This window comes from Oncorhynchus clarkii, chromosome 5 (assembly GCF_045791955.1).
Source record: "Oncorhynchus clarkii lewisi isolate Uvic-CL-2024 chromosome 5, UVic_Ocla_1.0, whole genome shotgun sequence".
Lineage (NCBI taxonomy): Eukaryota > Metazoa > Chordata > Actinopteri > Salmoniformes > Salmonidae > Oncorhynchus > Oncorhynchus clarkii.
The window spans coordinates 79763062-79775339 of record NC_092151.1 but is presented as its reverse complement, the minus strand read 5'-3'; the positions used below and the strand labels follow the sequence as shown (position 1 = coordinate 79775339).

General features: G+C 41.8%; 1 protein-coding gene across 3 annotated transcripts in view; it reads right to left on the bottom strand.

Moving 5' to 3' along the window:
• LOC139409424 (desmoplakin-A-like) overlaps window positions 1–11093 on the bottom strand; it is a 39885-nt gene extending 28792 nt beyond the window's left edge. The window contains exons 1-8 of one of the 3 annotated variants that reach the window (XM_071154566.1): window positions 10730–11093; window positions 7480–7573; window positions 6325–6458; window positions 3714–3864; window positions 1896–2021; window positions 1703–1762; window positions 1075–1242; window positions 483–587 (exon numbers count right to left, since the gene is read on the bottom strand). In XM_071154566.1, coding sequence (XP_071010667.1) covers window positions 483–587; window positions 1075–1242; window positions 1703–1762; window positions 1896–2021; window positions 3714–3864; window positions 6325–6458; window positions 7480–7573; window positions 10730–10920 — 1029 coding nt within the window. In that variant the 5' untranslated portion in view covers window positions 10921–11093. The remainder of the gene's footprint in view (window positions 1–482; window positions 588–1074; window positions 1243–1702; window positions 1763–1895; window positions 2022–3713; window positions 3865–6324; window positions 6459–7479; window positions 7574–10729) is intronic. The other 2 variants (XM_071154565.1, XM_071154567.1) reach the window with 2 other exon arrangements.
• Between the last annotated feature and the right edge of the window lie 1185 nt (window positions 11094–12278).

The following is a 12278-nucleotide window of genomic DNA, read 5'->3' as shown; positions in this document are numbered from 1 at the left end:
TAAGGATGCTCTGGATCGACATGTATGACAGCGTGTTCCAGTTCCTGCCAATATCCAGTAACTTCGCACAGCCATTGAAGAGGAGTGGAACAACATTTCACAGGCCACAATCAACAGCCTGATCAATGTGAAGCCAATGTGTTGCACTGCATGAGGCAAATGGTGGTCACAACAGATACTGACTGGTTTTATGATCCGCGTCCCTACCTTTTTTGTAAGGTATCTGTGACCAACATGTGCATATCTGTATTCCCAGTCATGTGAAATCCATAGATTAGGGCCTAATGAATGTATTTCAATTGACTGATTTCCTTACATGAACTGTTACTAAGTAAAATCTTCAAAATGGTTTTAGGTTGCGTTTATAATTGTGTTCAGTGTAGATAGCTGCAGTAGATATTGCTAGGTATCATGGGCCACAGGACGAGGAGCTGTTGCGACTAACAGCTAATAATCAATAATCAAATAGATATTCTCCTCACCTCGATCTTGTCAGAGGCAGGGTGATGGTTCTTCAGAAGGCTGTCCACTTTCAACTTCAGTTTATTCAGGTCTTTCTCCTTCTCCTCCAGGGTACTCATCAGTTTCTGTCAGAGAACAACACAGTTAGGGCAGAACTGGAGAGACAGAAACAGTGTTAGGACCTGGGGACCCATTGGGACTGGAAGAATGATCTGTGGTTTCATTGCACAACTCCCAGTGGTTTGGCATTATAGTTTCCTAGGGAACAGAATGCAAAACAGATGAACAAGACATAATGACATGCAGATACACAATAAACTAGATGTGTCAGTCACGGGACTAGAGATTACCAAACATTACCAATCATCAGGAAGGATCGGTAACAATCAGGAAATATTACAGCTAGTATACACCCCAAATGGCACCCTATTCCCTACATTGACCAGAGTCCTGGTGAAAAGTAGTGCACTAAATAGGTAATAGGGTGCCATATGGTACACAGACATCCTGTATGGCCTCTATGGGATAATGATAATGAACTAGCCTTTCACCCCTCCCACTGTGACACTTCCCCCCTGACCCTTGACCTTTAACCCTTGACCCAGTCCTTACCGAGTAGCTCTCCTGCTTCTTGGGAATGTAGAGGTCAATGTTTTTCTCCCCCCAGTCGAACACCAGCTCCTCCTCCTCTCTCTCATTCACCCACATGATTTCTCTGCTGATCTCCTCAATAATTTGCTGCAGCTCTCTCAGCTGGTTGCTACGGCCATGAGACATTTTCTGACACACAAAACATGGTGAGACATCTATAGTTAGGTACAATCAATAAAGTTAAACATCCATTGTTACCAGTGGTGTAGTGCTATTCTTGAACCTCAAGGCAGACATGTTCTGATTGCCCTAAGTGTTCAAGCCACCGACGGGCCTTAGCAGTACACACATAGCCTATAGTTCTATAGTTTTTCATGGAATGTTATTGGTATTTATTTAAATGTATGTAATGAATTTTCCCGAAAGTGTTACCAGCTCTGTGCATTCTCAAATGTAAAGAAGTGAATGCACGTCACTGCTCCACGCTCTGGCAGCACTACACCCCTGGTTGTGTCATGACTAACTGACAGACAGATGGACACCAACATGTTAAATACAACACAAACATACAGAGATAGGATATGGTACAACAACCATATTATAAAGTAATGCAGGGTGTGAGAGAGTTTTCCCCAGAGCCCTCTCACACCTGCAGTGTGTCCCAGTCCTGATCCAGAGCGTGCTGGTTGGCCTTGTCTCCTTTCTTGAACTGTAGGGAAAGACACACACGGAGCTAGAATCACACAAACTCAGAATCGCACACACAGAGATAGAATGTATGAGAGTGTGAAAGTAACTGTGTTTGTGATAGGTTTGTTTGTTTATATATATATCCTACACACCAATTCATCCTTGGCTCTGTCCACCTCTGCACTTCTCTGTATGGAGCTGTGAAACTTGTTGTGGCTGATCAGCTGCTGCTCGATGGCTGCAGAGTCGTCTCCCCAGGGTGAGGTTTCTATGAGACGCTGGAACACAAAGATATCACCACCATGTAATAACCACATAACAACACCTTCTCACACACAACATTAACACATCTCAACCAACGCTCAGAGGCCAGACATATTGAAAACACACAACAGCAACCAACCTGTCTATGAAAACCCAGTTTTGACCCCATGTTTATTTGTAACATAAGCATTTTGTTGCACTGCAATAACACCTGCTAAACTATGTAGTGACCAATAAACGTTGATTTGATTTGACTATTGTGAAGACAATGCTGCATATTGCCACACGGTGGTGATGGAGAAACACGAGGTATGACTGAATGGTTACCCCTGTAAGGCTGTAATACACACAGAAAAACAGCCAAGGAAGAACAGTATGTCAGGAGTTCACCAGCAGACATGGAGTTTGATCCACTGAAGACCACAATAACATAGTCTCACTTTCACCTCGGTTTGTGGGAAGTGTGGGCGTGTGAGAATGTTTTTGTCCTTCTGTGTCTCTGGTCTCCACCCCTCCTAATTGAGATGTATGTCTGACAGTGGCAGATGGACTCTAAAGCATTCTTTACAACTTTAAAAAACTCTAATTACTGCATATGCAAATAAGAAGAATGCTTTCAACTTGGCACGACAATTGACATGCATTTCTAAAAGGTTACCGCTAACATGACATTTGGATATTTTCTGTTAATACATAAGTGGCAAAGCTGCAGTTGTAACCGATGTGAAATGGCTCAATGGCGCAATGGGTAACGACGCTTCGAGGGTGGCTGTTGTTGATGTGTGCAGAGGGTCCCTGGTTCGAGCCCAGGTAGGGGCGAGGAGAGGGACGGAAGCTATACTGTTGCATTGATGCTGTTGACCCAGATCACTGGTTGCTGTGGAAAAGGAGGAGGTCAAAAGGGGGGTGAGTGTAACCGCTGTGAAATGGCTAGCTAGTTAGCAGTGGTGAGCGCTAATAGCGTTTCAATTGGTGAAGTCACTCGCTCTGAGACCTTGAAGTAGTTGTTCCCCTTGCAGAGCCTTGGCTTTTGTGGTGCGATGGGTAACGATGCTTCATGGGTGTCAGTTGTGGTTCAAGCCCAGGTAGGGGCAAGGAGAGGGACGGAAGCTATACTGTTACACAGTCATTATAACCTTCCCCACCAGCTGCTCTCTGTTCATTCTCCAGAGTGTTGCAGGAGCTGGCATAGGAAGGTGTGTTCAGCAGGCAGGGATGACGTACGTCACCGGCGGTTGTGATAACAGTCTTAGTGGGAATTGTCAGAGAAGGGCTATGGTTATTTTATTTACTGCGTGTGTGTGCGTGCATTAGTGCGCATGCGTGCATTTGTGTGCGAGTGCGGTGTGGGATTTCCTGTGTATTCAGATCTAGATTAGAATGTCAGTGTGTTATCTACACTGGCCTCTCCTACACACCCCAGTCCTTCAGGATCAAAACGTTATGTGTGGGAGGGAGAAATTCCTAAAAGCGTCAAAGGGTCAAGTGTCTCACAATGATGACCTAAATATTCTAAATATCACTGGGAATGTTTTGCAAGAAGTTGTCAGCACCCCTTTTGACTCACAACTACATGCAGTTATCATGATATATTTTGAAGATGTACAGGTGGCAGCAATAATATTATGCAATCCCATAGCATATGCCTTCCTACACAGCATTACACATCTATCCTGTATCTCTGGGTAGGGTGTGGTTTTCTGTACCTTCTGCTGTCCAATCCAGGCAATAGCCTCGTTGAAGCTCCTCCCAGCTTCCTCCCATGCACCACTCCCCCTGCTCCCCCGGCTCCGCCTCTGCATGGTCCCGTATACGGCCATGTGGACTCCCTTTAACTGGTCCCTAAACAGATCAATACTATGGAGGCAGGGGGAGAGACAGAGACAGAGAGTTAAACAACGCCTATACATGACCCTAACAGTTTGGGAAAGTGAAGGCAGTAAGGGATTTCTAAGATATGAACACAGAACTGGGCCCGTATCCACAAAGATTCTCAAAGTAGGAGTGCTGATAATGATGAGTGCGAAAGTTAGACGCACAAATATTATACCCCACTAAATCTCCCCTGTTATTGTAATGGTGAGAGGTTAGCAATGCCTTGGGGGTATGATATTTGTGCGTCTGTAACTTTGTCATTATTCACGATTCATTCAGGATTATCCCTAACAATGGTAGCGTTCACATTAATGTAGAAGTGTTTACAAATATATACTATTCTTGTTTACAATAAAAGTGACTCCAAAATGCACAAGACATTATTTACTATGAATTTCTATTGGGCACAAAACTATCTGAAACACAAGCAAAACAAATAGCAAATGAATCCAAATCATTTGTGGTCACAAGCTTGATGTAGTCATTGTGAATATGGGACCAAATACTTAACTTTTTACTACCTCTTTAGACATAAGTGAATTTGTCCCAAAACTTTTGGTCCCCTAAAATGCAGGGGGACTATGTACAAAAGTGGTGTAATTTCTAAATGGTTCACCCAATATGGATGAACATACCCTAAAATTAAAGCTGAGATTCTGCACTTTAAACTCATAGTTGTTGTATCATTCCAAAAGAGCTGGTGTTTTATTGGAAGGACAACAACATTGACCAAAACATTGGTAACAGTCCCAATACTTTTGGAGCTCACTGTATTGATAGGAGCTAGGTACATGAGTCATCCATTTGGAGATTGTAAATATAAATGCCTATTTTTTTTAGATCTATTTCATCTTATGATCTCTGGAGACAAATGTGAAATCAGTCATAAGACTGCAAACTGAAAAGCATATCAACATAACAAGTATTTATACCCCTTTCCCACAGTATGACATGCTGTGCTGTTAAGCAGAATTTAAATTGTATGGCCTTAACTTTATTTAGGGTTAGTTCCCTTCAGTTAGTTCCCTTCAGTCACTACATTCTGTATCATTCCAATAGTCCACATTGTTTGATTTAGCCTACCTGTAGTTGTTTCCTCTGTAAACACTGTTGTGAAAATGTTTGGTATCAATATGGAACGCAGGCAAAACGTGGCAGTTTAAACCTGGAGCCTGGAGCATGGTTCACAACGAGTGAGCCTTTGTCATCACAGTTCCATGATCAGTGATTAAGGGAGATTTATATGACTATTGTTCAACAAACTTTGTAGACTTTTCTCCCCTTCCAAAATTCATGAATTGAACAACTGAATATGGCAACTTTCAGGATGAATCAAACCTCTGCATTTTTGATTCACCAATATATCTTGTGCGTAAAGGCTCTCCAAACCTGTTTTTGTTTAAGAAGTAGGTAAATTCATTAATACTTTCCTAACCCTTAAATCATTTATAAGATCAGTGTATTTTTAAATCTCCTAAACAGAGACGAATATGCATATTTTGATGGCTTTCTTCATTGATCCCTAATACTCAGAACCCATTCTCTTCATATATTCTAGTGAGCCTTGTTACAGGCTTTGGCATTCCCATTTATAGTTCGAGGTTGGACATTAGCATGTGGGGCACACCGATTGGTGTCACCTCGTTAGTCAGTATATGTTACACCTGTGCTGGTTTGTCATCTCGTTAGTGGGTAGGTGTTTCACCTGTGCTGGCCCAGGTGACATTACAGTGGCTGGCCCAATACTCCAGTTGTCTTGAGTTGGAGCTCCGTATTTGATTTCTAGAAGGACAATCCTTTATCTAATTTTCCCTGTTTTTGTTTTGCTCCACTCTTTGGTTCGCTTCCTGTCTTTAACTTTGATGTGAGTTTTAATATAGTTTGCCTGTTCTTGGGCGTTCATGGTGGGTGTCTTTTGGGCCCCAGTTGTTGTTGCTGGTCAACTTTCAGTGGACACCCCCATGAGTGTCTTTCAGAACCCCTGCTAAAACCCCACCTAGTTCCCCCTTCTGTTTGAGCAACATTATTTGGGGTGGGGAACATCTGTCGGGAATTCAAATGAAAAAAGGTACTGTATTGAAAGGGATTGCTTTAGATAAATGTACTGAAAACCCTATTTCTGTTGGCCAATATGTGGGAGGTTCTTTGGCGGTTGAATTACAGTGTGTGCATTCAGTGTGCATAAGGGAGCCACTCCCAAAGAGCTCGTTGCACACCTAGATAAAGTAAGTCTAAATACCAAATACTGAGAAGTACTTGCATCAAAACATGTAAAAAATAAATGTATTTCCTAAATCGGCCACAATGAGAATAACCTGTACAAATAAAAATCTGTAGTAGTGATAATTGCTCTGTATATTTTACCTCTTAACCTTGACTCCAGCCTTTCTAGGTTTCAAACAAGAATATGGTTTTGAGGTTTGGTACCATGAGACTACTGACCTTCGGAACACATTGTCGTTGGATTGGCCCATGTGGCTCAGGTCCCGAGCACACGCATTCAGCTGCTCTATGGTCTCTTTGGCCATGGCCATGAAGCGTTCTGCCTCGGCTGTGGCACGCCCAGAGTCGCCGCCCTGTAGGATCAACAGGGAAATGTCAGGAAGAGATGCACATTATGGATTTGTACATTACGTTCAGTCTAGCTTTGACTTGGTGTTCTAGGTTTCTCAAATGAGAATACGGTAGACTATGTTCAGTCAGGTGAGTCCTTCAGTTCAAACCCAGTTAACGACAGGACAATAATGTATAAATCTCCTTTCTGTCCAGACAGCTTCTATTACTTCTATCAGATTGTAGTAGTGTCCTATAATGTAGTGTACTATAAGTAGTGTACTATAATGTGACAGGTCATGGCCAAATTAGCACTTTCCCTGGGTGTGTGATTAAAGATAATCCCTGGGTTTGCTGCAGACTGTGTACCAGACAAAAGCTGACACGGCCTTCTTTCATACCATTCATAATCAAAAACACTTATTCCAAGCAGATTGAATCAAAAACTCGCACTCATGCTCACACACACGCGTTGAGTCAGCCATTCCTGCATGAACATGTCAAACATAACAGGGACAGATGAGACATAATCTCACTGGTTATGATGACTTAAACAAAGACATGATTCTGATAAAACCTGGATTGACAGACAAATATCTAAAGCTGTTTTAAGCTCATTTGAGAACATAAAGGGAAAGGGTGGAGTCGCATCTGACAGAGCATATTTCACATGCCAGGTGTGAGGATTCATCGTGTGTGAGTGTCTACCAAAGATAATAATGACCTGTTATGGATCATCTCACAATAGACCTGACTTTTAAGAAACCTCATGTTCCTACTACTTGTACTTAGACAACAAATCCACTAAAGCAAGTCAAGGGTGATTGGCTGTAGGATTAGTACAGTACTATCTCAGCTTTCATACCTCACAGTCAGGTACGGTACATATCTTAGTCAGACTGTCTGATTACATGTACTTGTTGTCAGACTAACTGTTTTTAGACTAAAACAGGACCAAAGCAGGCATCTCAAAGCAGACAGGACATGAAGTGACTCACAGAATAGAACACTTATTCTATGTCTCTATGGTAGGTAGTGACTTACAGCCTGTAGGCAGTGTTCTGCCTTCCTCAGGTACTCCTGACATTGGCCCTGCAGGATGTAGGCCTTCTGTTGGAGGGCACTGGCGGTGGATTGGCTGTAGGAGACATGGAAGACATCATTATCATCATCAGCCTACTATAAACATCACTATAGCACATTGTAATCATCATCCTCATCACCGTCAACAAACCTATAAAAAACTGGCCCTTCTTCTGACCTCAATGTGACGTCCTCGTTAAATAAATGTTTAACATTGATCAATGATTTACATCAATGATCCCAGTGGTTTCCTGTTATGAATTGTGGTCTTATTGCAGCAACTAGCAAGTATTTAGTTTTCTAAGGATGCTTCCGATGTGCCTTAATTGAATAGACTATGTGCAGGGATGGGCAAAGGGGAAACATGAATCAAGAGTGACATGCTTTTCCTGTGAAGTGGTTTTCAAGAGTAGTGACATGCTTTTCCTGGGAAGTGGTTTTCAAGAGTAGTGACATGCTTTTCCTGGGAAGTGGTTTTCAAGAGTAGTGACATGCTTTTCCTGTGAAGTGGTTTTCAAGAGTAGTGACATGCTTTTCCTTGGAAGTGGTTTTCAAGAGTAGTGACATGCTTTTCCTGGGAAGTGGTTTTCAAGAGTAGTGACATGCTTTTCCTGGGAAGTGGTTTTCAAGAGTAGTGACATGCTTTTCCTGGGAAGTGGTTTTCAAGAGTAGTGACATGCTGTTCCTTTGAAGTGGTTTTCAAGAGTAGTGACATGCTTTTCCTGGGAAGTGGTTTTCAAGAATAGTGACATGCTTTTCCTGGGAAGTGGTTTTCAAGAGTAGTGACATGCTTTTCCTGGGAAGTGGTTTTCAAGAGTAGTGACATGCTTTTCCTGGGAAGTGGTTTTCAAGAGTAGTGACATGCTTTTCCTGGGAAGTGGTTTTCAAGAGTAGTGACATGCTTTTCCTGGGAAGTGGTTTTCAAGAGTAGTGACATGCTGTTCCTTTGAAGTGGTTTTCAAGAGTAGTGACATGCTTTTCCTGGGAAGTGGTTTTCAAGAGTAGTGACATGCTTTTCCTGGGAAGTGGTTTTCAAGAGTAGTGACATGCTGATCCTTTGAAGTGGTTTTCAAGAGTAGTGACATGCTTTTCCTGGGAAGTGGTTTTCAAGAGTAGTGACATGCTTTTCCTGGGAAGTGGTTTTCAAGAGTAGTGACATGCTTTTCCTGGGAAGTGGTTTTCAAGAGTAGTGACATGCTTTTCCTGGGAAGTGGTTTTCAAGAGTAGTGACATGCTTTTCCTGGGAAGTGGTTTTCAAGAGTAGTGACATGCTTTTCCTGGGAAGTGGTTTTCAAGAGTAGTGACATGCTTTTCCTGGGAAGTGGTTTTCAAGAGTAGTGACATGCTTTTCCTGGGAAGTGGTTTTCAAGAGTAGTGACATGCTGTTCCTTTGAAGTGGTTTTCAAGAGTAGTGACATGCTTTTCCTGGGAAGTGGTTTTCAAGAGTAGTGACATGCTTTTCCTGTGAAGTGGTTTTCAAGAGTAGTGACATGCTTTTCCTGGGAAGTGGTTTTCAAGAGTAGTGACATGCTTTTCCTGTGAAGTGGTTTTCAAGAGTAGTGACATGCTTTTCCTGTGAAGTGGTTTTCAAGAGTAGTGACATGCTTTTCCTGTGAAGTGGTTTTCAAGAGTAGTGACATGCTTTTCCTGTGAAGTGGTTTTCAAGAGTAGTGACATGCTTTTCCTGTGAAGTGGTTTTCAAGAGTAGTGACATGCTTTTCCTGTGAAGTGGTTTTCAAGAGTAGTGACATGCTTTTCCTGGGAAGTGGTTTTCAAGAGTAGTGACATGCTTTTCCTATGAAGTGGTTTTCAAGAGTAGTGACATGCTTTTCCTGGGAAGTGGTTTTCAAGAGTAGTGACATGCTTTTCCTTTGAAGTGGTTTTCAAGAGTAGTGACATGCTTTTCCTGGGAAGTGGTTTTCAAGAGTAGTGACATGCTTTTCCTGTGAAGTGGTTTTCAAGAGTAGTGACATGCTTTTCCTGGGAAGTGGTTTTCAAGAGTAGTGACATGCTTTTCCTGTGAAGTGGTTTTCAAGAGTAGTGACATGCTTTTCCTGTGAAGTGGTTTTCAAGACTAGTGACATGCTTTTCCTTTGCCAGTAGTGACATGCTTTTCCTTAGCCTACAAACACAACAACACAGAGTGGCAGAGAGACTAAAAACTTCACATATAAAGAGAATGCAACTGCTAAAGAGCGACTGAAACTTCACGTGGCTTTACATGCTCCCAGAGGATCTGTTGGTCTTTGTTGTCATATGAATAGTCTTTCTACAGCTATTCATACTGTAATCATCAACTATGACCTCTATACTAGTATAGAATGTTTTAGATTCCTACATAGGTCTCAGGAATGGAGTAAAAGTGTGTTAGAGCTGGTGTCTAAACAACGCCTCACAGTTTCCATGTGAGTTATAATTCAAGTTTAAGTCTCCCAGCAGCTTGTCCACAGAGGCACAAAGACAGATGGTGTCAGTTCTATGTTTACTACATACATAAACTAGAATCGGTGGGCGTGGCATAGCGTTTGGCCAGAGCAAGGCGTTTAGGTAGCCCGGCAACAGTCAGTAGTGATCTCTCTAGTGAAAATATTCCAATGAAAACAACTCCACATATCTATTTGGATGCATGCAAATAAATTGTCAGTGCTCATAATATGCATGTCTGACATGTTAACTAATGTAGGCTCCAATAAAACGTTTTATTTGCATTTAGTGTCATGGTTTTAGCAGTCAGGCAGTCTGCTTTGTCCTTCAAAACAAACACCTCAACGCAGGGTAATAAATTATGAAATGGGACTGCACACAGCACAAAATTACTGTGTGTATTACTGGTTTTTGTGGTAATACAAATATTCCTCCCAGTGAATAGACAGACAACTGCATTGTAGATAACAATATACAAACTCTATCCCTCATCATAGACAGTGGATGCGTCCACAGGAAAAACCATTTGGATTGTATAATGCCCCTGGCAGACAACTGCATACATTTCCCTCAAGAATTCCATTATCTTGATATCAAGTTATTAATGAACTAGAAGGAAATCAAAAATGTGTTTGATGATTTCAATTGGAGATAGAAACACTTTGGACAATGCATTTTCTCTCTGCAGGAATTTAGCTTACTAAAATAGGTATTCGGTCAAGTGAGAGCAACAGTTGTGTAATACAGCACAATGAATGGCCTTTAGAATAAATAAAAACCTTCATACCCCTGTACTCCTCCACCACCTCCCATTGAAGTCTTTGAGTAGCTGTATGTATTGTATCCTGCGCCGTCCATGTACTCCTGTCCGTATCCATTACCACCGTGCACTTCACTCCGGTCATAGTGTTGAGTTCCCCCACTCAGGTCGGGCCTAGAACCGGATTTGCGGTTTCTCTGGGACGTGTGTAGACTCATCTTTGGATGCAAAAAGTTATGAAACTCTGGTGGAAGAAAAACAATTATGGGACGAAGACTTAAAAATCCTGGCTACAGCGCGGTAGCTTTGAGCGGAGATGCTGCGAACGAAGCGGTTGGTGGTGACGCTTTAATTCTCTCCCCTCGCACCTTTCAGCGGAGGAGCGCAGACTGGATCTACAACACGGAAGAGAATCTGTTTTGTTTAAACAAGACAGACCACACCTACCATCAACGTGTTTGCCTCGCAAACGATTTTAATGTTATCCTTTTTTCTTTCCATGTTCCCACCCTCTCCTCTTTCTAGACTATGGAAGAATGTGTGTGCGTGCGTGCTCTGTGAGAGGATACGCCATTATTGTGTTTCTAGTGACCAGCCTAATTATTATTATCTCAGTGTCTCAGTGTGTCACTCAAGTTTAAGAAGTTTCGACACTGAAATGTTTACTGTTCCTTTCCCCTAGATCACTATTGACAGACCGAATGCAGCAAGAGTCTGAATAGCAAAGGCCCCCTGGAATAGCTAATAAACATCTTTAAAAAGTGCTGTATGTTGCACACAATTGTGACAGTTCATATCTTATGAGATATTCATCACAGCATTAATTACAATAGCATTTATTACAGCATTCATTGCAAAAAAAATTGTAATACTTTTCACCTCAACCATTTTTACACATCCAAGACAGTGGATGCGGTCCACAGGAAAAAACATTTGGATTGCAGAATGCCACTGGCAGAGACAACCTGCCCGTGAAGTATACTGGTGTCAATCAGCACCAGGGCCGGCTCTAGCCTTTTGTGGGCCCTAAACGTCAGCTTATGAAGTTTATGCCTGGAGCCGGCCCTGCTCAGCACATTGTATAAAGAGTTATTATAATAATTTCCATCTTATCACCTTACAGTAGTCTTTAAATATAATATTAAGATAATATGAACACATTCAGTCTTCAGCACTAAGCTATTCTAAAAGATTTACAGTAATGTGTCTTGCTCTCAAATGTTTCCAGCTCGGAAGATAATGTTGCAGTAATGCATTGTTTAGCATAAGGTATAACCTATATTGCACTCTGTACAGACTGAACAGCCTTGGGCATCGGAAGGTTGGCGTTAAGATCAGAATTAATGGTGAATTGGCCACTCTGGGTGAAAATCCAGCACTTGAAGAAATGTATAATATAAACTCAGCAAAAAAAGAAACTCACTGTCAACTGCATTTATTTTCAGAAAACTTAACATGTGTTAATATTTGTATGAACATAACAAGATTCAACAACTGAGACTTAAACTGAACAAGTTCCACAGACATGTGACTAACAGAAATTGAATAATGTGTCCCTGAACAAACAGTCAGTATC